Source organism: Apodemus sylvaticus, chromosome 10, assembly GCF_947179515.1.
Source record: "Apodemus sylvaticus chromosome 10, mApoSyl1.1, whole genome shotgun sequence".
In the NCBI taxonomy this organism is placed as follows: Eukaryota; Metazoa; Chordata; class Mammalia; order Rodentia; family Muridae; genus Apodemus; species Apodemus sylvaticus.
In genome coordinates this window covers 98,606,944-98,630,017 of record NC_067481.1, presented here as the reverse complement: position 1 = coordinate 98,630,017, position 23,074 = coordinate 98,606,944, and the positions used below count along the sequence as shown (strand labels likewise).

The following is a 23,074-nucleotide window of genomic DNA, read 5'->3' as shown; positions in this document are numbered from 1 at the left end:
GTCAGGTCTCACATTGGCCGGCAGGCCCTCCCTCTTAGGACAAGTCTGTGGTGTATTTGAAGCAGGACCCAGGGGTTGGACGAACCCGCTGAAACCCATTCTCCACAGCAGGATTTTAACTTTCTCTGACCTCGCCTCTAGGGTTTTTCTTATTCTGCATGGTCTAACCTTCGCAAATGACTCAACGAATGCTAATAAGTAGGAAACAAGGTAGTCTGTCCACTGCAAGGACTATCTTCAGAGTCTGAGGTAAAGACTGACAACCTGGTACCATCTACGATGTGCAATGGCGAGAGATCAGTCCCTGTCTTCACAATCAATGAAGCAATAATTCAGTGATGAATGGAACATACGAGGTCAGTGTGGGAGTTATTAAACCAGGAGCACATCTATTAGATTTTCTTGAGTCTCACAAGGTACAGGATATGAGAGAAAGTGTAGGGCGACTACAACTTCTATTATTGAAGATCAACCTTAACTTTTTTGTACACTTCTTGGTATGCTTGAAGACCTTAGACCGTCTCCCCACATACTAACAGCTTAACATGTCCAAAAATCATTTCTTCTATGTTTTTTGCCTTTCCCTCACAGCTCTCATTTGTTTTAAATTTATTTTTAGGTGTATGGTGTTTTGCCTTTATGTCTGCCACACGCATGCCTGGTGTCCATGGAAGTCAGAAGACAATGCTGGGATGCCCTGAAACTGGAGAGCTGTGAGCTGTCACGTGGGTGCTGGAATCAAACCCAGACCCTCTGGAAGAGCAGCTCTCTACAGTGAACCATCTCTCCAGCTTCTTTTACTTTCACTCGTTACATATACTCTTTTTGTTGTTCTGAGATTTCTCACAGTGTAGCCCGGTGTATAATCCTTCAGTCTCTGCTTCCCGGTGCTGGATGACAGGCATGTGCAAGTATGCTCTAGAAAACTTTTAATTTTTTTTCTTGAGGCTGAGAGATAGCTCCATTTATCAACTGAGTGCTTGCCACACAAGCCTGGAGACCCGTGCCAAGAACCCCGATGTGGCGATGAGCTCTCGCAATCCCAGTGGAGGGAGAGTGGGTGGGTCACTGGAACTCCCTGCCCACCTACCCTAGCCTCGGTGCTAAGTTCTAGGCCAATGAGAGATTCTGCCTCAAAATAGCAAGGTGGAAAAAAGAAAAAACAAACAAAACCCCAAGGGGCCTGGAGGTGGCCACTTGCTGCTCTTCTAGAGGATTTGAGTTGTATTCCAAGCACTGTGTCTGACAGCTCACAACCATATATAACTCCAAATTCAGGGCCTCCAACACCTCTGGCCTCCACTGCCCATATAATTAAAAATAATAAATAGATCTTTAAAAAGTTTAAAAAGCAGCCAGGCATAGTTGTGTATGTCTTTAATCCCAGCACACTCAGGAGACAGAGGCAGGCTGATCTCTGTGAGTTCAAGGCCAGCCTAGTCTACATAGTGAGTCCTAGAACAGCCAAGGCTACATAGTAAGACACTGTCTTGAGAAAAACAAAAGTTTTAAAGGCAAGTAACAAACTGCGGAGCCTGGCGTGGCCCTGGTGGGTACAGAGTGGCATGGCACCTGCCCCTAGTTTATGGTTAGTGCTTACCAAAAGCAGACAGATCTCTGAATTCTTTTGCACTGTAAAAAAAAAATGTATACTTGCTGTCTCTTACGAATCACAAGGCAGCTGGGCGGTGGTGGCACACGCCTTTAATCCCAGCACTTGGAAGGCAGAGGCAGGCAGACTTCTGAGTTCGAGGCCAGCCTGGTCTACAGAGTGAGTTCCAGAACACCCAAGGCTGTACAGAGAAACCCTGTCTCGAAAAAAAAACAAACAAAAAACCAAAACAACAACAACAACAAAAACCCCAACTTTTTTAGGATAAAAAGAGAGAACTGCTAAGGTTCTGCATTCAGTCTCCCCGCCGGGGTGTGTGAACCCCCCCCCAGGTGTGTGAACCCCGCTAGGGCAGACAAAACATGGGGCGCCAGGCTGCACTTCACCCTATGCCCCATCAGGGTTGGGCTTGCTGGAAGCACTGATACACCATTCAGGGCTAAAAGAATGCAGCCTAAGATGGGGGACCCCAGCTTGGGTGAGAAATGAGGCAGGCTGAGACCGAGGAGGCAGGGGTTCCAGAACTCCCTGGTGTCCAGTCACTGGTGTCAGAACAAAGTGGGTCACATGGGGCCACTAGGATGCGCCCTGGGAGAAGAGGTGGGGCATTCTGGCTTTGCTTAGCAGTGAGCGACCAGGGAGAATGTCCGTCCAGGGAGAATGTCCGTCCAGGGCGAATGTCTGTCCAGGGAGAATGTCCGTCCAGGGAGGGAGGCACAGCTCTATCCGAGGAAGGCTTTCCCCACAGCAGTTCTTGATGAGAGAGACAGTGCCTGATTCCAAATTGTTTATTGATTGTTCGTCGTGGAGAATAGGTGCATACCCCTTCCTCAGGGTGGACCAGAGATTAAATACCTTTTTGCAGGAAGGAATGTCTGGAAACAGAAGCTTATTGGCTAGACCCTCAGGGACCTAGATATCTCGTTAGCATGGAGAACTCCATGCTGTGTGCTAGGTGACTAGCATTCACGTTGTTTATGTGGGGAGTTGTGCTCCCTTGTTCCAGGTCGGGAATCTGGTCGGGAGTAGGTGAAACACCCACCGTCCTCAGGTATGAGGGTACTGGGGTTTCTGGCATGGTCCACTGCCCCACAAACTATTTGAAGAACTGACAGTCAGACAGACAGACAGACAGACAGACGGACAGATGGACAGACAGGCAGACAGGAGCACAAGCAGGACATGGACAGAGAGATCTCTTAGAATAGCAAGTAGAACACAGGTCGTTAGCTTGGATCCACGATTTGACTTTGAGTTGTTCTTTTCCCCACTCCCAGACACTGTCTCTCAGAACCCCTCTCCATGCGGTTCTGGTAACAAACGAAAACTCAATATGTCTGCTAAGAGAGTGTTTACAAACAATCCTTGGCTTTTCCTCCAGCACCAGGAGTGAGAGAGGGGGTGGGGTCGGGGGAGGGAGCAACGCAAGATCACAAGGGGTGTTGGGGGGGAGGGGGGTGACACAAAGGGAACATCTGAGAAATGACCCGAACAGGTGATCTTTGGGCTATAAAAGTATAAATAAATAGAAACACATAGTAGGTAAAATTAACATAACATAAAGTTAACCGATAGAGAGTGAGCAATTATGGTGTTTTTTTTTTCAAGACAGGGTTTCTCTGTATAGTCCTGACTGTCCTGGAACTCACTCTGTAGACCAGTCTGGCCTCAAACTCAGAAATTCACCTGCCTCTGCCTCCCAAATGCTGGGATTAGAGATGTGCACCACCACTGCCTGGATAATTATGGTGTTTTTTGGTTTGTTGTTGTTGTTGTTGTTGTTGTTGTTGTTGTTTTGGATTTTCAAAGTGAGCTAGTGAGACACTCTTCTTCTTTTTTTGTTTTTTAATTATAGTGTTTTTACAATGTTGTATGACCACTCTATCTAGTTATTAAATGTCTAATTACCCTAGGAGAAAGCCTTATATCTGTAGCTGGGTCCTATTCAGTCTGAACTTACCTGTCCTCACAAAATACCCCATTGTACGACTAGTACTAAGTTCCATGTTCCTATACTTTATGATCTTTTTCCAAGGAGCAACGTGACTGGGTGTATTTCTAGACAACCTTAAAGTCTACTTCTGACTTATCCACTTACTTAAAAATGGTCTCTGCCGCTTGCTAAGTAAATCCTACATTCAGGTGTAGCAGAAGAGTGGATCCTTCCCACCTTGCAGAAAAACATCAACTCCAAATGGACCAAAGCCCCTATCATAAGAATGGAAATTGAAAATGCTAGAGGAACAGGAAAGGAAACAGCCCGAACTGTGAGCCCAGGTAAGGTGCTTTCTGGGAATGCTCCAGTTGCTCAGGAAATACATTGTTGACAAATCGAACCTCATGAAATTAAATGGCCAGGCAGCTGCCAATCAAACAGCTACCCCTTCCAATTGTCAACACAATAGCCACGACTGTCCTGACAGCAGCTCACAGGTGCCTGGAAACCTCCAGATCCTCTTGGCTAGTCCATGGAAACGTCAGTTGAGGTTCAGATGCCCAGAGAAGACTTTCATTCCAGCCCAGAGAGCACCCAGCTGTTACCACCACAGACAACTGCCGCTTTGCCCTGAGTCCTCCGCTTCAGTCAGGGCTGTTCCTGAGATGCTAATGTAGGGTGCCTCACTTTCTGTGAAGAGAAGGGTGCCAGGGTTGCAGCTGCTGCAAGACCTTCAGGGTCTGCTGGATTAATGTTTGCAGCCCCCTCCCAACTCACCCCTACCTGGCAGTCGCTGGGGTCTTTTCCAGACAGGAATCCACTGAGGCTGTGTTGGAGCTCTCTGATGGTTGTCAATCAAACACTCTAGCCCTGAAGACACCTACAGATTTATCTATCTATTTATTTTCTCATTTATTGCAATAGTAGAGACTGAATGGAGAGCCTCATCACTCCAACCAAGCAGCTGATATTTCACTCACTGACTTGTACCTCCCAGCTCCAGTCATTTTATTTTTTTATAATTTTTCTTGAGAATTTTTAAATTGAATTAATTACCTTTTTATGTATTTGGGTGTTTTGTCTGCATGTATGTCTGTGTGCCACATTCGTGCCTGGTGCCTTTGGAGGCCAGAAGAAGGCATTGTATCCCCTAGGACTGGAGTTAAAGGCAGTTGTGATCTACCATGTGGGTGCTGGGAATCAAACCTGGGACCTCTGGAAGAGCCCTTCCTAGCTCTCCAGCCGCCACTGTTGATAATTTCATACTGTGGACATCAAAACGTGATCATATTCATCCCTCAGTTTTTAAAGGGAAAACTTCTAATCCCTGTACTTTGAAGTCTCAGGCAGGAGGATTGCCATGAGCTGATTGAAAGCCAGCCTGACCTACAGCGTGAGAACCCCGTCTCAAAACGGCAAAAAGTACAAGATTATTAGGGACTCTGCAGCAGAGGCCCGTGATGCCCTTACTTTTCCTTATAACCAGTGAAGTTTTTCTCCCATCCCCCGTGACTTTCCATTCCCCTAATTCCTAGTCCATTTTAAAGTGTCCCTTACTTTCCAGAAGGAAGTTCTGCAGAACTCTAAAATGTGTAAAGAATGATTCTATTTCTCCCCGCATTTCTTGTAGTTATTTCAAAACTCAAATGAATTGAGCGGAGGTCATGAGTGCCATGTCTCCTTGTAATTATGACTCCCACGGAGTGGCCACGGAGCTTCCAGATTAGCTGTAGGAGCTTTGGTCCCCAAGCTTTGCTCTGAGAACCTGAGCTGAGCTGAGTGTGCTGACTGGTATCTTGTGCCTCCAAGATGATATACTTTGATGAGATCGCCGAGATAATATCAGTTGGCTCATCCTGGAGACTGTTGCTGTGGACACGATTGGAAAACTAAGCTGTGACTTTGATCTGAACTGGAGAAACAAATTCAGGCTAGGAATAATATTGTTAGCTTTTAAAGGAGAATTATGAAAAATTGGAAGGGAAAATGTATCAGTGTTTGCTCCATTCTATCCAAGGGACAAGATAACCCAAACCAGCAAATGTGAAAATGGTTTGCATGGAACGTTTAGTTCTTACCATAAGGTGACACTTAATAATGTTTCATTCACTAGCACTTACTGAGCATATACTTTGTAACAGGCATGCAAATAAAATAACAGATATGGAAACAAAGCTAAATATCCTTTGAAACTACTTCTAAAACCCGTTGATTTTCTTTTTTTCTAATAATGTAGCTGCTATTTGTCTCATATTAATGTGGCTTCTGTCTGGGTATATGAATTGTGGTGACAGAGGAGTGTGTGTGTGTGTGTGTGTGTGTGTGTGGTTCTTTCTTTCTTTTTTCACCATTCTAGCAATGAGCAGAGTCATTTAAGCTAATGTAGTAAAATACAAGAAGATACAAGAAAGGGAAAATAATTAAAATTGGAGAGAAGTCTTAGAAGAAAATTTACAAGAGATTATAAGTAGAATTGAAGTATATACTAAGACAGGGACAGAGGAGGAAGCCACCATGAGGGGAGATGGATCATGAGCATATACATGGCCAGGAGAAACAGCAAGTATTTGGGGTACACTCCTGGAGAGTAGCCAAGCCAGCAGTTAGGAGAATAGATTTAAAAAAAAACCATAGTCCGAGTCTCATTTATTTGTAAGCTAGTCATGGATAAGCTTAAATTGCTTGTACTACAATATAGGTGTTAAGGTTCCAATGCACAAGTTTCTTGAGATAAGTTTTGTCCTAAACCAATTGCTGGGTTTCTGGGATAGTGGTGCTGGAAGATTAAAACTTGAGCCAGAGAACATGTGTAACGAACAGACTAACCTCCTAAACTTGCTGAAGGAACCATTCCACAACCTACTGACTGATAGCAAACCTGATGGCTCTGGCTGTTAGCTGCAATGATTTAAATAAAGCCAGATGGAGACATTTTGGGCTAGCATTGAAAGGCAAATGGCCTTGCCTAGCTTTTCTTATTAATTAATTATCACACCGGGTAGAAGGTACATTTGAATGCAGACATACAGAAAAGAGTGATCAGGTGAGAGGGAGATGGGGATCACGAATAGCCTGTAGTATTGAGAAGATACAGAGATCTGGACCACAACGATGGATGGCTAAGATGCCAAGACGAATTCTATTTTCACCTGAAGTTGATAACACATGGTGTGAATTCATGGAATTATAGCAAAATTATACAAGAAACTTCACATTTCTTTCTTTTGAAAGCAAAAACATTTCAGCAGAATTATGTTATAATACATAGCACGGGCATCATCAGAGTTAGGGACAGTGAGATGGATCCGTGCTGGGTCAACAGTCTCTGGACCTACAATGATGCATGTCTGTCCTGTTATCTGTGGCTCACAGTAGTATTTCTGGAAACTAAACAAATAATGTTTCAAGTAACATTAACCATCTTCCAAATGTGTAGAATTGTCAGGGACATGCCTTGGCTTTACTGAGGACAGAACTTCTCATAAGAAAACAGAATGCAAGTCAGAGAGGCAGGCAGGAGGGAAGACGAGTGCACTTTCCTCAGCTGGCTCCCCTTCCTTTCCCCAGCAATCTTCCCAGAGCCCCCTTCACTTCTTTGTTCCTTAGCGTATAGATGAGCGGATTCACCATGGGTGTGACCACAGAGTAGAAGAGAGAAATGAATTTTCCTTGGTTCTGATTACTGCTCTTAGATGGAAGCAGATACCCATAGATAGCAGAACCATAGAAGAGAAATACTACCACCAAGTGGGAGACGCATGTATTGAAGGCCTTCCGCCGTCCCTCCACAGAGCGGATCTTCATCACTGCCTGAGCAATGAAGCAGTAAGAGACCAGGATGATGGTTAGTGGGACCGCAGTGAAGAAGGTACAAACGCCATTGAGCACGGCCTCATTGAGACTTGTGTCTCCACAGGCCAATTTAATCATGGCGGGCACCTCACACAGGAAGTTGTCCACCTTCCGGTGTCCGCAAAACGGGAGCTGCAGAGTGAATGTTGACTGAATCACCGAGTTGCCTAAGCCACCCAACCAGCTAATAGCAGCCAGCACCCAGCAGAGCCGAGGATTCATGATGGTCGTGTAGTGCAGGGGCCGACAGACTGCCACATACCGGTCAAATGCCATCACCACGAGCAGTATGCACTCAGTAGCCCCCAGCCACAGGAAAACATACAGTTGAGTGACACAGCCTCCATAGCTGATTGTCTTGTCTGGCCCCCATAAGTTTTTCAGCATTTGAGGGACTGAACTGGTAGTAAAGGCGAGGTCCAGGGAAGAGAGGTTGCTCAGGAAGAAGTACATGGGTGTGTGGAGCCGAGCATCAAGGCGGGAAAGCAGGATGATGGTCGAGTTCCCAACCAGTGTCAACAAGTAAGAGGCCAGAATGACTGCAAAAAAGATCATCTCCAGCTGGGGATGGTCAGAGACACCCATCAGAGTAAAGCTCCCAGAGGAGCCGTTGCTGTCCACCCCCATCACCCTGCGTGTCACTGAAGTCTGCTCTGGAAAACTTCCGGGCTGGCAAGGGAAGAGGTGGCTATTACTAAACCTGCATCCAGGATCGTCTTCAGGCTCCGCCGTTAAAGACCAATCCACCCTTTCCTGGCCACAAAGATTTTCACGCAATCCCTCGTAGTCGTCTGAGCTGGGATGCCAAAAGGGACCTAGCACAGAGACGAAGGGAGTGTCTTATGAGGACAGAAAAAAAAACAAAAAACAAAAAACTAATGAGAAGACTGAATATTCACCATACACAAAAAGCATAAATTGTCAGTGAAGAAGTGGGTGAATATAGAACAAATAAAACACACATGCCAAAAAAAGCTTAAGCAAAATGTGTGAGATATACAAGTGGGTTTTTCTGTAAGGAAGTTACATCAGTTTACATGTGTCCATAGTAAGGGAAATTAAAATACCTGGTATTTTGAAGTCTACTGTGTTTACTGCTAAACCATGGAATCGTTCTTAACATCTCAAAGCAGCAAACAAACAAACAATTGTCAATAATAGGCCAACTAACATCTCCTTGGGTGGTGTGTGTGTGTGTGTGTGTGTGTGTGTGTACAGAAGTCAACCTTGAGTGGTATTCCTCAGAATTAAGTGGTGCTCTTTGCTTTTGTAATCAGGTCTCTTATGGTGACCTGGGGTTTGTTGGTTAGGTTGGGCTGGCTGGCTGTCAGCCTCAAGGAGCCACCCGTCTCCCTTCGCCCAGTCCTGGGATGACAAGGTGTGTTGCCACATCTAACATCTGCTTTTTATTTAGGTGCTAGGGATTGAACTCAGGTCCTTAGACTGGTGTGACAAGCACTTTACCAGATGAGCTATCTCTCCAGACCCACAAGGCTGCTGTTTTTAAAAATAAGAAAACCAAGGTCTTTTTTCTTCTTCTTCTTTTGCCTACTACGTAAATGGATCTAAACAGTAAATAATCCATGGGTCATCTGGAAACCAACAGGTGGGAGAGAATTCTGTCATTTCTCTGAACGGTGGCCTGTCTGTTCCCTAGGAACTTCAGCTACTGGCCCAACCAGAAGAGACGTTATTTAAGGGCAGTGTGAAGATGAGCTTAGAGGCGTTTATTGCAACTGTCGGGGGCCGCTTGACTAAAGATTGAAACTGTCCTTTTTAATCCACATATAGCAAAATATTGGCAATCTTGATGCTAGAATCCATAGAGGAGTCCAAGAGGATTTTATGTATATGAGTATATATGTGCAGGTGCATGTGTGTGTGTGTGTGTGTGTGGTGTGTGTGTGTGTGCTCGAGTGTGCCTGTATCTGGAGGCCAAAGGACAACCTTGGGTGTCATTTCTTCTCAGTCATGCTACCATATTTTCTGAGACCTGTGGCTTACTCTTGGGTCCACCTAGCCCCAGGATGAAAGCACACAATGGGCCCAGACCCAGAGTCTGAGGACTTGGCAGTTGAGGACAAGAGATCAGTTAATAGAACAGTGTCTACAATTGATTCCCTAGGTACAAGACTTACAGGATGAATGGCAAGATCTGGTATGCCCACAAGGCACAGATTCTGTTAAGTTAGACTGGCTTGATCCCCCTCTGCCATGCACAGGAGCATACACTGAAGGAATTAGGATGGTAGGGCACACTGGGAAAGAGTGAGATGTCAGGACCTCCCCTGGGGAGTGTATGAGGAGACCAGGCCACATTGTAAGACTGAGGCACATGGGAGCACAGTTAGGAAGCAGCTCAGTGCTTACTGTGTTACAAACCTGCATCGTGCCCCTTGAGGGATGGAAATTGCTCTAATGAGTTTGTTTCTTAGAACTCAGTGTTTGGCAGCTGCTGACCACAAAGGCTAAGAACATGCAGGAGGACGTGTAAATGGATACCTGGTGGGGTTACTGAGCCTTAGAAAATAATGAGTTAGATGCCTATTGAATGTATTGCTTTTGCTTTAGAGAAAAATAGTGTAATAAAGTTGATTAGCTCTTTCATTCAGGATGCTGAAAAATAGGGCTAAAATGGGTTAGCAATCTATGAAGAAATTATACATCTCTTGAAATCATTAAGCCTGATTTCAGCATTACCTATGATTAAGCTACTATGCAATCACAGAGTATAAAAGGTGTAGCCTTTCCTTCAGTAAACACATGAGCAATTGATTCACCTCAGATTCTGTCAGTCTCCTTTCCTCCCCGATTCCACACCTCCTCTTTGGGACCTGCACCCCATTGGAGCTGAACTCTGGCACCAGGGATCCATCTATCTTGACTCCTGGTATATCAGCACAGGTGGCTCTGTTCACTGGGGCTTGAACTAAGGTCCTGGTCCTCCTGTGGTAAGCACTTTACTAACTGAGCTATTTCTGCAGCCTCAGGGAAGGACATTTTTAAAACCTGCTTTTGCAGTGAGCAGAGGAGTCCTACCGAGTCAGAGATGACAGGCTGTCGGAAGAACTCCCGTCATCTTCGCATGTTCATGCAACATTGGGGAAAGAATTGTGTCTCCTTTGCTTCTAAGGGAGCTGAGGGGCTCAGTTACCCTGACTGTTTGGAAGTCCTCTTTGGTGCATCCCTTCCTCTCCTCCTGGACTGAAGCGTTCAGCTGTCCACAGGAGATGAGCAGACAGGCCCATTTCTCTGGCTTTGCTCAGCTGCTCAGTCTGAGGAAGGTCAGAGGACTGTGGCTGCTCAGGAGTGCTCTCCTTCCAGGCTCTCCTCTGCTCCCAAACGAGCAGAACAGAAAATGAAAGGCTGGTGCTGGAGCGGAGAAGTTACTCCAGTTCAAGAGGAAACACCAGACAGACCCCATTCCTGGCCAGAGCAGGAGACCGCCTCAAGCTTGGTTCAGTAAACCCCACAGCTGCATCCATCCTGTAGCTCGGCCGTCCTCAGGCCCTTTCCTCAGGCCCTTTCCTCTCCCTTACAGGGTCTTTTCTTTTAGTTCCTAGTTTCCTTACCATTTGGGAGCGAATTATTTTGTTTATCTGTGAGATGGTTTTATGTAGCACAAGCTGTCCACACCCTATCATGTAGCTAGGGCTGGCCTTGAGTTCTAAAGATCCTTCTGTTTCTATCTTCCAGGACTGGGATTAAAGGCATGGCCTTGCGTGCCTGGCTCAAATCTGGAAGTGTTTAATTAATTCAGACTTATTTACATGTTAAGAAGAGCATAAAAGGGACAATATTGAACTTTCCATTCCGAAAATGATGCATTGTGGGTATTTTTTGCTTGTTTTGTTTTTTGTTTGTTTGTTTGTTTGTTTTGAGACACAGTCTTACAAAGCCCAGTTTGGCCTAAAACTCTATAGTCAAGGATAGCCTTGAACTCAGGCCTCTGCCTCCTGAGTACTGGGATCACATGCCTGTACCACCCCCTAACCCCCCAGACAGGGTTTCTCTGTGTAGCCCTGGCTATCCTGGAATTCACTCTGTTAACCAGGCTGGCCTCGAACTCAGAAATCCACTTGCCTCTGTCTCCCAAGTGCTGGGATTAAAGGCGTGTGACCCCACCGCCCGGCTTTGAACCCAGACCTTTAAGTATGCTAAACGAACATTCTACCAACAGACCTATACCTTAGGCCTGGATATGCCATTTATGGTATACTTGCGACACAGAAGCATCATGATATAGGACTCTGGAGGATAGATATAGTTTTTAGGAATTGCTTACATAAAACACAGATGGTCCCTGACTTTGCCTGTCTGTAAACTTAATTTGGAATTGCCACATACTGGGGGTAGTTCACAACTGTTTCCAACTCCAGCTCCAGGGGGTCCAACATCTTCATCTGGCCTCTGAGGGCATCTGTGCAGATATGCACATACCCCCCCCACATTAACATAATAAAAAATCTAAAAACAATGTGCCACATGCTGAGAGAAGCAATCAAGAGGTGCTTCTTCAGGAGACTCCTGGGCTAGGAGTGTAGCCCAGTGGTAGAGTGCTCGCCTAACCTGCTCAAAGGACTGCAGTCCCCAGCATGACAAGGAGCAAGGAGGGACAGCGTGAGGTCTTGTACGCCTGTTTCCCTAAACATCACAACTTTCTTTTGCCCACTTGTGGATTCTCTGCCTCAAGTCTGACGTTTGGACTTTGCTTTCTCATACGCAGAGATAATTCCTGGTCTGTTGCCACTTCCTGAGTCTGGCATTCGAGTCCAAATATTGCACTGACATTATCCTGAGCAAAAAGATAATGGAATCCTTAGAAATAATTAAAAACAACAAACAAACAACAGCAATCACACCCCTAGGCAGGCCTGGTGGCAAATGCCTATCGTTCTAGTACTTGGGAGGGGGAGGTAGGAGGGTCAAGAGTTCAAGCTCACGACCAGACTAGGTGACAGAGACACTGTCAGAAAGGAAAAAAACCAAGGGCAGCTGACTAACAGCCTAACCCAGGATCGCCAGCATGTTAAAGTATGTCTTATTTTTATTTAGTCAAGAAAGGGAAAAAAATTAATTAAAAAAAAAAGAAATGGATGATGGCGATATTTCCAAAGAGTTCATTTGTGCCTGACTATTTTGAATAAAATAATCTGAATTAATATTATTTCTAATTGATCAGAACGAATATATGTCTTTCAAAAATATATTACTACTATTAGAGTCAGGCAGGCAAGATTCACCAAACCAAATCAAATCTTTTTCTAGGAGAGACAAGGGCTGCCTTCTAGCAGCCGACTGGATCGCAGGTCCAAAGGACACCTGGAGAGATGGCTGATGGTGTCTTGGCTTAGCCCACAACGTGCTGGCTGGTCTCCAGGCTCCCTCAGCTCCTGTGGCTCCCTCAGCTCCTGTCACCAGTCCCCTCCTCTTAAGTTCTCCAGCTCCTGGGCTTCCTTCCCTCCGTCCAGCTTCTCATTCCTATATAATCCTGCCATTTTGGCCACATGCTCTCTCTTTGCTCGCTTGCCCCTCGATCTTGGCCCTCTCTCCTCTTCGCTCTCTCTTCTCTTCCTCTCTTCCTCTCTCCCTTCCTTCTCTCATGGCCTGGTCCATTCTGCTGGCCATGTTTAGTCTGCTACTCCTTTTCCCTGTCTAGACCCTTCAGGATGCCTCTGGCTGTTCGATCCCTCGTGTCTAAAATAAAAACCTCAGCCATACATGGAATTATCATGGCCTCACATTTTATACCAGTCACTCTATAAATAAAAAGACTTAAGGCATTAAGCAGAGTAAACATGAATTTTCTTCCTTAAATCTCAGAGTAGGGAAAGTTTGGGTCCTAAGACCAATAAGAGAAAAAAAAAAAAGCGTTCATTATTAATAGTAAGCTTATAGAAAGGACCTTCCCAAACAACACAATTATTTTACTGTAGGCAACAATTACAATGAGTAGTTAAGGGAGGCAGCCTGTTTGGAGGGGAAGATTAGTGAGGCTTCATTAAAATGTGTTGTTTTATTCTACTGTTGATGATAAATCCTTGGTTCAGTGGGGATAGCAATGTTTGCTGCTGACCCTGATGACCTGAGTATGATCCCTAAGACACATTGGATAGAAAGAGAACCTATGCCCACAAGTTGTGCTCTGACTTATGTGTGGACACCGTAGAATGTACTCCTCCAAAGGAAGGAAGGAAGGAAAGAAGGAAGGAAGCAAGGAAGCAAGGAAGCAAGGAAGGAAGCAAGGAAGAAAGAAGGAGACTGATATTCCAAAGGAACTGGGTTCAATTCCCTGCACCTACATAGTGGCTCACAACCATCTGAAATTCTTGTTCCAGAGGATCTAACACCCTTTTCTGGTCTCTGCAGGCACCAGGCATCCTTGTGGTATACATTCTTACATGCAAGCAAAACACCTGTATACATAAAATAACGTTTTAAAAATCATAATCGAAGGGCCCACGAGCTAGCCTATGTGTTTCTAAGGAACACTGAGTTTTTAAAAATAAAAGCAGTCATGGATCAGATAAGGAGGAACATTCATCCAACTAAGGATGCAGACAGCAGGATAAGTCCTGCTTTCTCAGCAACGGGTCTCCAGGTTAAAGTATAAGCAATTTGCAAAGGGCGTCCCCAAAGAGAAACAACCATGAGGATTGTTTTGCGAGTGAGCGAGCCTGCTGTGTGTTGCTTTGACACTTCCTCCCTCAGAGGGTCGTGTCTGATCTGCCACTGGGAAAGGGACAGGGAGAGTCCACCCTTAGAGAAGAGAGAGTGGGATGAACAGCCCTGGGAGGAAGGCCAGACAGCCCAGTTCTGTTAGGAGGTTAAGGTGGGAGTTCGTTTTTTCGATTTTTCCCATGGATGTCTTCACTATTATGATGGGATTTTAAAGATCCAAGCTTGCTAGCAGTGTTTTCCTGCTTTATAAAAACAAAACAATAGACTGAAAATTAGGAGAGGCTGTGACTGGACATTCTGAGGTGTCAATTGATGACACAGGCCTGTCAGGAGGTGCTGCATTCAGCCTTTGAGTCCTTGCACCCTAACTGGGGCAGGCTTTTCAGTCAAAGCGGGCTTTGATGACTTCTGGGTTTTGTTTTCTTGTTTTTGAATAGCTATTGTTTTTCAATTTCTTTCCTAGGTTTAGAGTTTCCTAGTTGTCTACAGATGAATTTTGCTAAAGGGTTCTGAACAGTACCATGTTAAAATTTCCCTTGTTAGTTTAAATATTTTTTCTTTCTTGTCTCTCCTCCTTTTTGTTGATGAATAGAGACCTCTACAACTCTGGCCTTCCTCCTAAAGGAGTGCAAAACAGCCTATTAAAAATCCTGAAAGCCTTTAACCCTTTTGCTTTCTCTCTTCTTCCAGACTCCACCCCATTTATCTTTTCTTTTCTTTTCTTTTCTTTTCTTTTCTTTTCTTTTCTTTTCTTTTCTTTCCCTCCCTCCCTCCCTCCCCTCCCTCCCTCCCTCCCTCCCTCCCTCCCTCCCTCCCTTCTTTCTTTCTTTCTTTCTTTCTTTCTTTCTTTCTTTCTTTCTTTCTTTCTTTCTTTCTTTCTTTCTTTCTTTCTTTCTTTCTTTCACTCTGGCTTCTTTAGTAATAAACACCGAGGGATTTTATGCAGAACTATACCTGTGATTTCAGGATTCCCCCATTCTTCTGCCTGATGCTCAGTGGATGGAGAGGACCAGAGTGTGAGTCCAGAGCACTGTGTGGTTGTCCACTGTGCTCCTACGCTGACTGAGCCATTAGCTTTTAAACTGACACTTTTGACCTTTGAGCAGCCTGCATCTGCCACCCAGAGGCCTGACTCATGGGGCTGATACTGAAAGACCCAAGAGGCAGGGTACCGAAGTCCCCTCTTATCCATTCCAACCCCCAGCCCAGGCAATTAGCACATAGGGCCTGTGTGGCCAGAACACAGGAAAGAGCTGTCCCTGAAGAACCAATCTCTCTCATCTGACCTCTCTCCACAAACACAGAGAACTAATTGAACTTGAAAGAAGAGTAATTGTGTCCTCCATTAGTGATCACATACGGTTTTATTTTTTCTTTGTTTGTTCCTTCCTTCCTTTCTGCCTGCCTGCCTTCCTTCCTTCCTTCCTTCCTTCCTTCCTTCCTTCCTTCCTTCCTTTCTTTTTTCTTCATGCTATTTCTTGGGGAGGCACATGCCCAACCCTACTGGCAGAGAAACAAATAAGGAATAAAATTGTTACGTGTCTTGGCTGTTGTTAGGTAGCTGCTGCCCAACAAAGGCTTTTTTAAGTCGGTACCACCCAGCTTTCCTATCTGTAAAGTGTGCTTCTGAGATTTTTGTCTGGGGCTTTTTTGCCCACTTATATTGTGCTATGGAAAAGCATCAAATTACAACCACCACCACAGAAACATCTGGGATGTAACTGGGAATATGGTTAGGTCATTAGATGTCTTAAAAATTGAATTACTTCAGAAAGAGTTGAGAAACCACATTCATTCAATAAAGGGACACGGGACTGAGGATGCAACTCGGTGACAGACTTCCAGGAAGGTCTTGGGTGCACTTCTCAACACTAGAGAGAAAAATGTTAAAAGTGTGCCCTGGAGGGCTTATAGCCTAGGCAGGGTTAGCCTGGCCCTGCCCAGTGGGATCCCTGTCCTGTGGGCAGACTCTATCACCTCAGAATCCTAAGCAGCATCTGCTAGCAGCCAGTGTCAAACATGTGCTCAGCAGCTGACAAGCGTGAGCACAACCACACATCACCAGGTAAGCACCATTCTGACTTTTGTACAAAAAGAGGAACTAAGTCTGGGAGGTTTTGTGTAACCTACCTAGTGGCACATGGCTAGTGAGTTACTAAATGAAGGTCTGTAGGGCTGCGGGTTTGGTTCATTTGGAAAGTGACAGTCACGTAAGCACGAGGGCCTGAGTTCACGTTCCCAGCACTGTATTAAAAGCCAAGTGCAGAGGCTGGAGACATAGCTCAGCAGTTAAGAGCACTTGTTCTTGCAGAAAACCCACGTTCAGATCCCAGCACGCACCCACACTGTGGCTCAGTACTATCTGTAACTCCAGTTCCAAGAGATCTGATGCCTTCTTCGAGACTTTATAGGTGCCAGGCACACATCTGATACATGTATATACATGTGGACAAAATGCTCACACAGATAAAAAAATAAAATAAATACATCTAAAAATTCATTTAAAACATTCAAGCTGGGAATGGTGGCACCTTTAAACCCAGCACTCAGGAGACAGAGGCAAGTGGATCTTTATTTATTTGAGGCCAGCCTGGTGTCAAATTCCTGGACAGCCTGGGCTACAGAGAGAGTGCTTGTCTCAAAACCAAAATAATAATTAAGTTTTAAGGTTAAAAAAAAATCCAAGTGTGGTCACATTCAGCTATAACCTGGGGAAAAGCGTTGCAGAGACAGGTAGATCCCTAGAGCACAATGCAGCCAGTCTGGCCATTCAGTGAGCGCTAGATTTAGTGAGAGACCCTGTCTCAAAAGTCAAGGCAAAGGTCAATCAAGGAAGATACTGGAAGATACCTCACCCCCACCGCACTTGCATATGCATGGGCCTGCTTGTACATATGAACACACATACAGACTCTACATACACAATGCATACATTGGTGGTTCACATTGTAATCCCAGCACTCAGGAGGCTGAGGTAGAAGAGTGTGAGATAAAGGGCACTCTGGGCTTCGTACCGAGACCCTGATGGAAACAAACACAGTCCGTCTGAGAAGAAATTGGCAAATGTCTATATCCATCTTCAGGAAATTAAAAAATAGGACATTTGTACAGAATTCTGTTCACACTGCCAATGTTCTCCTCAAGAAGGGACTTAATCAGTTACTCAGTCTGTCATTTGCTTTTTCAACCTTATTCTCAATTCCTACTCTCATTCTTCTGCATTTCTTCTCAGGTAATGTCTCCATGGACTGTGTTTGGTATCTCAGCACTCAAACACATATGTGCCCATGTAAAATGTAATGTTTTGTGTTTGTACATGTTGTTATTTATCATAAGGCCATTGTGTCTTCTTCTCTTGAATGCCTTTCACAAGACCGTTTCAGTTTTAAAAGAAAGACATTTATGCTGTTGTAATGGTTAATGGTTTTCTTCTTAAAAGATTTTGCGTGGGGCTGGAGAGATGGCTCAGTGGTTAAGGGCACCTACTGCTCTTCCAAAGGTCATGAGTTCAAATCCCAGCAACCATATGGTGGCTCACAGCCATTTCTAACAAGATCTGAGGCCCTCTTCTGGGGTGTCTGAAGACAGCTACAGTGTACTTATATATAATAAAGAAATAAAATTATAAAAAAAAAAGAAAAAAGAAAATGTGTGTTTAAAAAACAAAAAAGATTTTGTGTGTATATAAGATTTTGTGTATACTGTGTGCACATGTGAGTGCAGGTTCCCATGGAGTCCAGGAGAGGATATCAGATCCCCAGAGCTGGAGTTAGGTGCTTGTGAAACACCTGATGTAAATGCTGGGAACCAACTCCGATCCTTTGGAAGAACAGCAGATGCTCTTAACTGCTAAGCCATCTCTCCAGCCCCTAATCTTTTCTTGTACATTTTATTATTTATTTACCAGGGTGGGAGGGGGCTGTCTGTGTATGATATTGCAAGCCAAAAGACAACTCAGAGAAGTCAGTTCTCACCTCGTGGGTTCCAGGGACTGAACTCAGTTCATCCAGGCTCGGCAGCAGGTGCCGTTACCCAGAGTCACCTCAGAAGACTGTGGTGGTCAATGTTAACTGTCAATTTGATAAGATTCACAATGACCCTGGGCACTTACCCTTCCTGAGTGAATCATCTGTGACTGTGTTTCCAGAAAGGTTTAAGTGAACAAGGAAGATTTGTCCTGAATATGGGTGGAGCATCCGGTGGGGTAGAGTTCTAGGAAAGTAAAAATAATGAGATCTGAACACCAACGTGGCCAGCTGCCCCGTGCTCCTGCTGGTGTGCTCCCTACCCATGATGCATTGTACCCTCAAGCTGTGAACCAAAACAGGTCCCTTCTTCCTTAAACCTTAATAAATGTAGTGATAAACCGTCAGTTCTCTGCTCCCTCAACACATTAATCTTCTTTCATATTGTTGGGTTCGGGGTAGAAGCTAAGAAACTCACTTCAGGTACAGAAGTTCAAAAATGAAAGCTTTATTTTTGTGTGCTCAGGGAAGTGGCCAGTTCTGGGTCTGAACCATGTTCCTGGTGTGAGGTTGTACACTTTTAAAGGATGAGAACACAAAGGGAGGCAGGAGCTGAGGTGAACTGCAGTGGTATCCAACTGTATTTTGACATTACGGGCTAAGCAAGGGAGAACCTGTTGGAGACCGGGCTGTATCCAGGGCACCTGGCTTCAAGGTCCTTAATTCATTCTCCCAGACATTAGGTCCAGAGCTCAGAATGATAAGGGGACAAAGGAGTGGGTCAGCTGCACGTAGTTAATTAGGGCATAGCAGGCCACTGTTATATATTATTATAACTTATGCACCTTGGCTTAGATAATAGCAATTTCTATATTCTTTACTGGTTAACAGTCAATTAAGAAAACATTTGGAGAAGTGGGATAACAATCTATTCCTAGGCCTGGGATCATGAACTTGTTTGGCTCTGCCAGCAGATGGAGAAGCTGTCCTTGAGATGTCCAGACTCAGACAACTGTCTCCTTATAAGTTGTCCCTGAGATGGCTGGACCCAGACAACTGTCTGCAACAGAATCTGTTCAGCTATTGGGCTCGTTCCCAGCATCCCTAAATCCTGGGACCTTGAATTAATTTCTCCCTATGATTAAATGGAGTCTGAAAACAAAATGGTAGTACTTCGAATAAGTTTCTTTCGCTTGTTCCCAACAGTGTCAGCAGAGTTTTAAAAATTCTCTTTTAAGGTAGAAGATGCTTCTCAGTGGTAGAAATGATGAGTTCAGTCTCCAGCACCTAGAAGTGATGATGATGTCTCCTGGTGTCTTCTTTCTTGGGTTAATTCCTAGACATTGTTGTAACTCTGACAGTCTGGCTCATTTATAACTATGAATGGTATCTTACTTTCTTCTATTTTTAGTGGACTATTAATGTAAGAAAAGAACATTATGAATTTTTTGTTGTATGAGAAATATCTGAGAAAATCATTGTAAAGGGGAAAAGATTATGCATGCATGCATGTATGTATGTGTGTGTGTGTATGTGTGTATTATGTATGTATGTATGTGTGTATGTATGTGTGTGTGTGTATGTATGTATGTATGTGTGTATTTATTGGCTCAAGGGTCAGACATTTCAGCACTTGGCCACATGTCTCTCTTTCTTCTGGTCCCTTAAGGAAACAGAACATCAAGTCAGAAGGGCAGTGCAGAGAAAGACTGACTTCTTAATGGTATCCAGGAAGTGGGAGAGAGCTGGGTATACTTAGTCCTTGTTTTTAGTGTGTGTGTGTGTGTGTGTGTGTACACATGAGTATCCATGGATCCAAGAAGAGAACACTCACTGACTCCCCTGAGGTTCAAGTTACAAGTAGCTGTGAACCACCTGCCTGGGTGCTGGGCACTGAACTCAGGTCCTCTGAAAGAACAGCACGTGCTCTTAATCTCTGAGCCATCTCTCCAGCCTAGGCCATATTTATTGGCACTCCTCTCCTAACCTGCTTCCTCCAACCAGGCCTTACATCCTAACAGTCCATTCAGCTATGAAGAAATTGATGTGTCAACCCGCTGATGAGTTTAGCATCCTCAAGTTCCAATCATTCCCTCAAAATCCATTAGCTTGCAACAATCCTTTAACATAAGGCCTTTCAGGTTCCTACCATGGCGAACAGTTGTGACCACTGCAGTGGATGCTTCACTGTACAGGAGACTCGTTAACCTGTTTTCCACGAGGGCGGCATCATTCTACATCCTGCCAGAGGTGAGCAGCGGTTCCAGCCATTCTGCATCTTCCCTACTGTCTGGTGTTTGTAGGCATAAATCTTTCTCAAACCTATTTTAATAAGGTTTCAACCTCTCCTCTAGTCCACTACCCACCAGGGGCAGTGGAAGAGAAAAGCTATTAGGATATAGGGGAAGTGGACCTGTTCAGCAGGAGTTCTTTTGGGGGCGAGCTCAATCTTCTCTGTCAGTCCTGTAGCAAACACCAAATCTGAATCAGCAGCTACAGTTCAGTCCTCTCGGCAGGAAGACACCATATATGAATTGGTAGCTATATTTCAATCCTGAAGGAACTGCAAGGCTCACCAACAGGCCCAAGATGAGGCCATGGACGTGGCAAGAAGCTGTAGGAAACTCACGAGTAGTTCCTGGGAGGGTCTCTCCATGATGGCATTACCACAAAGTGGAGCCCAACAGTGCTATGTAAGGTGAACCAATACGTGACACTTGTGATAGTGAGGAATAGCATGGTGAGCAAACCAAACCAGTGCTCAGTGCTAGTCTCCCACTGTCCGTGGGGTCATATCTCCATCATGCATTCTTTCATGTGTCTGCTATAGCGCAACATCCTCTCACTCATGCGCCCCAGCAGAGCATCCTTTGATATAACTGACTTTCCAAAGAAACCAGAAGTTTCCACTTCAGGTGTTGCAGTTGCTCATCTTAGATCATTATACAAAATAGTTCACCCTGTTTTAAGTTTACGTTTGCCCAGTAAACTAATGATATGGTACCATCTACGCGTGCCTGTTGGCTATCACCACACCTGTTTTTGTGAATTGCCTGTCATAACTTTCATCTTGTTTTATTTTTGACTAGGTCTTAGGTATCTTACTCACCATGAAGCTGAAGCTGGCCTTGAACTCCTAGACATTCTACTTCTAGTAAGTTAATAGTTACTTCTAAGTGTTTTCATCTCATTAATTATATCAGTACAGTCTACTGTGTGGTAATCTAACCAACCTGTTTCATGTATTAATTATTTGTTCTTTTTATTGCTAAGCATTATCCCATAGATGTACCAGTGTGCTTAAATATTCATCTATCAGATGACACCTAGGACATGATCCACCTTTGATTATTAATACAATTAGTGTGGACATTTACATTCTAGTTTTTGCGTGAATATGCTTTTAATTCTCTGGAATAAAGGCTCAATTTACAATGGATAGTCTGCATGAACAGTGTAGTGGTTTGAGTGAAAATGACTCCCAGAGACTCATGTATTTGAATCTTTGGTCCCCAGTAGGTGGACTGTTTAGGAAGGATTGGGAGGTGTGGCCTTTTTGGAGGAGGTGTGTGTGTCACTGAACATGGGGTTGAGGTGACAAAATCCCACTCTGGGCCTAGACTCATTCTCTCTGCCTATAAATTTTGGATCAGATGTGGATTCTCAGCTCCAGGACTGTGCATGACTGCCTACAACCATAGTTCCCTTTGAAACTGTAAGCAAGCTTCCAGTGAAATCCTTTTATAAGTTGCCTTGGCCATGATGTCTCTTCATGTCAATAGAACAGAAATTAAGACAAATATAAAGGCTGAGACTTTGATTAGAAATGTAAAATGTAGTTCTGTTGGCACACACTTTTCATTATAATTACTTGGAGAATAAGTCAGGAAGAACCCAAGCTCAAGGCCAGCTGGGACCTTAGAGACAGTTCAAAATCAGCCTGAATAACTTAGTGAGACTCTTTCTATCTCAAAAAACATACCTAAGGATTTATCTCTGTGGTAGGGTGCTTGTCTAACATATGTGAAGCCCTGGGTTCCTGAACTATAAAATATATTTAAAGTAGAGAAAGAATAAGAAAAGGTGTGGAGGAGTGACAGCAATACTTGACCCCAAACTCTTGGGAAAGAGGAGCTGAAGATTGAATTACCAATCGATCATGTCTACCTGAGGAACCTAGGTGACAGTACTGTAGGGTGGGGTCAATGAGCACATCTCTAATTTGGGATGATGGGCATCCCCAGCTCTGTGGCAAAACATCTGTGATGCTCAGGAACTTCCCAGGTTCCCCATGTGAACGTCTTCACCTGGCTGTTCACACGAAGCTTAAGATCCTTATAAGCCAATCAATGTAAGCTAGAACTTTATTGAGTTCTGTGAGATATCCTAGCATATTTCTATATCCAAGATGGTTGCAGGTGGCTGGCCAGAAGCCTAAGCAACCTCTGCCTAAATTCAGGAAACTACTGTGGAAGTCCACTTCCCAACTGGCATTCGGCATTATGCTGCAAGCTCTATCAAGTAATTAGGGGAAAAGGCCGAAGGATGGCTAATCAGTGAAGAGCTCAGAAAACAGGATTTCTGTTCTCAGTGTTCCCATCAAGAGGCTTACACATGAATAACTGTAACACACACACACACACACACACACACACACACACCCCGCATAGAGATGGTTTGGGGGTAAAAGCTTCACATCGTGAGTTTTATACCCTGCATCTTCATGGTGGGAGGAGAAACCAGCTCCTGCAAGCTGTCCCATGACGTCCACATGCGCTTCATAGTACACAGATACATAAATAATAAATTCAACAACAACAACAAAAAAGATATCATGACTATGAAAATAGCTGCTTACATATTCATGTACAAGTTAGGGTTTAATGTTGCTGGAAATTTTAAAATAATGACTGGCAAGCTTCTTGCACTGTTGCCGGGCACCAGTAACTCTCTGCCCTGAGCAATGGCCACCATGGTTTTATTTCTTGGAGACTCTGACTCAGAACTCCAGTCTCTCCTCCCTGCTTG

The 23,074-nt window shown here is 44.4% G+C and overlaps 1 protein-coding gene across 1 annotated transcript; it reads right to left on the bottom strand.

Annotated features, from left to right (window-relative positions):
- Positions 1-7,088: 7,088 nt before the first annotated feature.
- Positions 7,089-8,027, bottom strand: LOC127693786 (olfactory receptor 15). Its single transcript, XM_052194921.1, has one exon. The coding sequence runs from the start codon at positions 8,025-8,027 to the stop codon at positions 7,089-7,091; it is 939 nt and encodes a 312-aa protein (XP_052050881.1).
- Positions 8,028-23,074: the final 15,047 nt, after the last annotated feature.